The sequence below is a fragment of the Tupaia chinensis genome, unplaced genomic scaffold (assembly GCF_000334495.1).
Source record: "Tupaia chinensis unplaced genomic scaffold, TupChi_1.0 Scaffold000708_1, whole genome shotgun sequence".
In the NCBI taxonomy this organism is placed as follows: Eukaryota; Metazoa; Chordata; class Mammalia; order Scandentia; family Tupaiidae; genus Tupaia; species Tupaia belangeri.
In genome coordinates, this window is record NW_006160231.1 from 824,375 (window position 1) to 826,675 (window position 2,301).

General features: G+C 60.7%; 1 protein-coding gene across 1 annotated transcript in view; it reads left to right on the forward strand.

Annotated features, from left to right (window-relative positions):
• EPHB3 (EPH receptor B3) overlaps nucleotides 1–2,301 on the forward strand; it is a 12,275-nt gene that overhangs the window by 3,266 nt on the left and 6,708 nt on the right. The window contains exon 3 of the mRNA XM_006160769.1: nucleotides 2,175–2,273. Within this exon, the coding sequence (XP_006160831.1) occupies nucleotides 2,175–2,273 (99 nt within the window). The remainder of the gene's footprint in view (nucleotides 1–2,174; nucleotides 2,274–2,301) is intronic.

Below are 2,301 nucleotides of genomic sequence, written 5' to 3' on the forward strand. Positions count from 1 at the left end.
GGGCGGGCCTGGGCCCCCGGCCGCTGCAGCAGGTCCAGGGTGGAAGGAGGGAAGGGAATGTGGGTGTCAGAGTGTGGTACGAGGAGGGATGAGGGGGGATGAGGACAGATGGGGAGGGGAGACCCAGGAAATCCTTGCAAGCAGGTACCCGGAGCACCGGGTCAGAGACTGAGGAGGCCAGCAGGGCCCCCTTGGCCCTGCCCAGTGTGCACTTCACCCTGCAGTACTAGATGGACCCCAGCACTCCGGGGGCAGGGGTACGGGCACCTACCACTGCCTGGCACCTGTGCTTGGCCCATTACCCCAGGGTCTTGTCTGCTTGGGAGCAGTGTACATGACACAATGGTTAGGCACCCAGTCCGGAGCCCTGATTGTCACTTAACACCTAGGCGTGACCACCTTGGGCGAGGGACTTAACCTCTGCCAGTCTCCTCTTGTGCGAGCAGTGCTGTGTGCCCTCGTGGTGCCTGGCATGTGGCAAACACAGGCACCTGTGTTAGCTGCGAGTCTCCGGAGCCCTGGGATGCATGGGGCCAGTGCCTGGCTTCGTCCGTATTTTAGGCGAGGAGGTTCAGAGGCCCTTGGGCTGGCTTGCCGAGACTCTAAGACCCGTTGGGTGGTCTGCCGGAGACTCTAAGACCTTATAAGGTACCAGGCTGCCTTCACTCATTCTCATTCGAGCCTCCCCGCAACCTTGCAAGGTGGCTATCTCCCATTTCATAAAAAAAAAAAAAATTAAAAAAAAAAAAAATTGAGTCCCAGAGGGAGGTTCTGTACCCAGGGCCGCGTCACTGGGAAATGTGGGAGCTGGTGCTCACGGTCCTCTCCAGCACCCCAGCTTGCAGGACGAGGGCCAGGGCCTTGGCTTCTGTCCCCTCTGCCTTGTTCTCTTCCCTGGGACTTGCAGCCTGCAGCTCTGAGGGGTGGGAGACCGCTCGTCCCACAGCCCCAGAAAAAAACACAGCCCCAGGTGTGAGGGGCTAGGCGGCATCGACCAGGCTGCCAGGCCTGGGTTGTCATTGTCCCTGGAAGGTGGCAGTGCCTTACCTGGCCTCCCTCCACTTCTCTATGGGAACCTGCCCCGACTTCCTCTTCCTAAGTGGAGAAAGGGGTGGGGGTGATGAGCCTGACAGCCTGAAGAGGGGCTTACACTCTGCAGGTCCCTGGCAGGAAATGCATGCTCGTTCCCATAGCAACCAGGCCAGCCTGGCCTCTGCCCCCTCCCCCACTGGCTCAAAAGAGCGAGGGTGGAATATCACCTTTGGGAGAGGAGATTAAGCCCCAAGGAAGGGCTCTGTCCCCAACAGAGGTAGCCCTGTGGCCAGCTGGTGCCCACCTTAGTGTGTTGGGGCGGTCTTGGTTGACATCCCTCATGCCAGCAGTTACTACACGCGCTCCTTTCATTCTCAAAATGGTCCCATTGGAATAGGTATTACATGAGCACCTTTGTTAGGGGAACCACAGGGCCCATGCCCGAGGGCCCGATGTAGACTGTAGACGGCAGGAGGGGCGTTGGGGCTCCAGGCTCCCTTTGGGGCTAGTCCTACATGGATGCTTTGAGGCCTCTGAACTGCAGGTGACCCCAGCCTTCCTGCCTGCTTTTCCTCCCTCCTTTTCTCACCCCTACTCAGCCCTCACCCCTGCCCAAGGGCAGAAAGGAGCTGCTGCCCTGCTCCTGGTGGGAGGGGTGAGAGGCTGGCTGGGAAACACAAAGGCCCCTCCTGACCGTTGAGGGTGTCCTTGGGGGTCTTAGGAAGGAATTTCCTAGAGCTTCAGGAGGGCTGGGGTGCGAGCACAGAATATGGGGTGCTGCTGGCCCACTGGTGGTGTCCCCCAACCCCTCCCCTTCCTCCTCCTCTCTGTCTTCCTTGCCTCAACAAGCCCAGGTTGTCCAGGTGATGGAGCTGACGTCTTTGTCCATGAGGCCCTGGGCTCGGGCCCCAGGCTTGGGGCGAGGGGGCAGGGGCGGGGAGGAATCCGCTGACGTGGGGTTTCCACCGGGCAGAAGGGCCTTTTGTAGCCGCAGCTGGAGTGAGGCCATCCAACATTGCCCCCACAGTCTAGGAGGTAGAGGAGCAAGACGCAGCTGGGGAAGGGCCAGGTTCTCACGGATGTGGGGAAGCTTGGTGTCTGCAGGGACCGGGCTGAGCATGGCCATCCTCTTCTGCCCACAGCCTGTCCCCCTGGGAGCTACAAGGCCAAGCAGGGAGAGGGGCCCTGCCTGCCCTGCCCCCCCAACAGCCGCACCACCTCGCCAGCGGCTAGACTCTGCATCTGCAACACAAACTTCTCCCCCGCAGA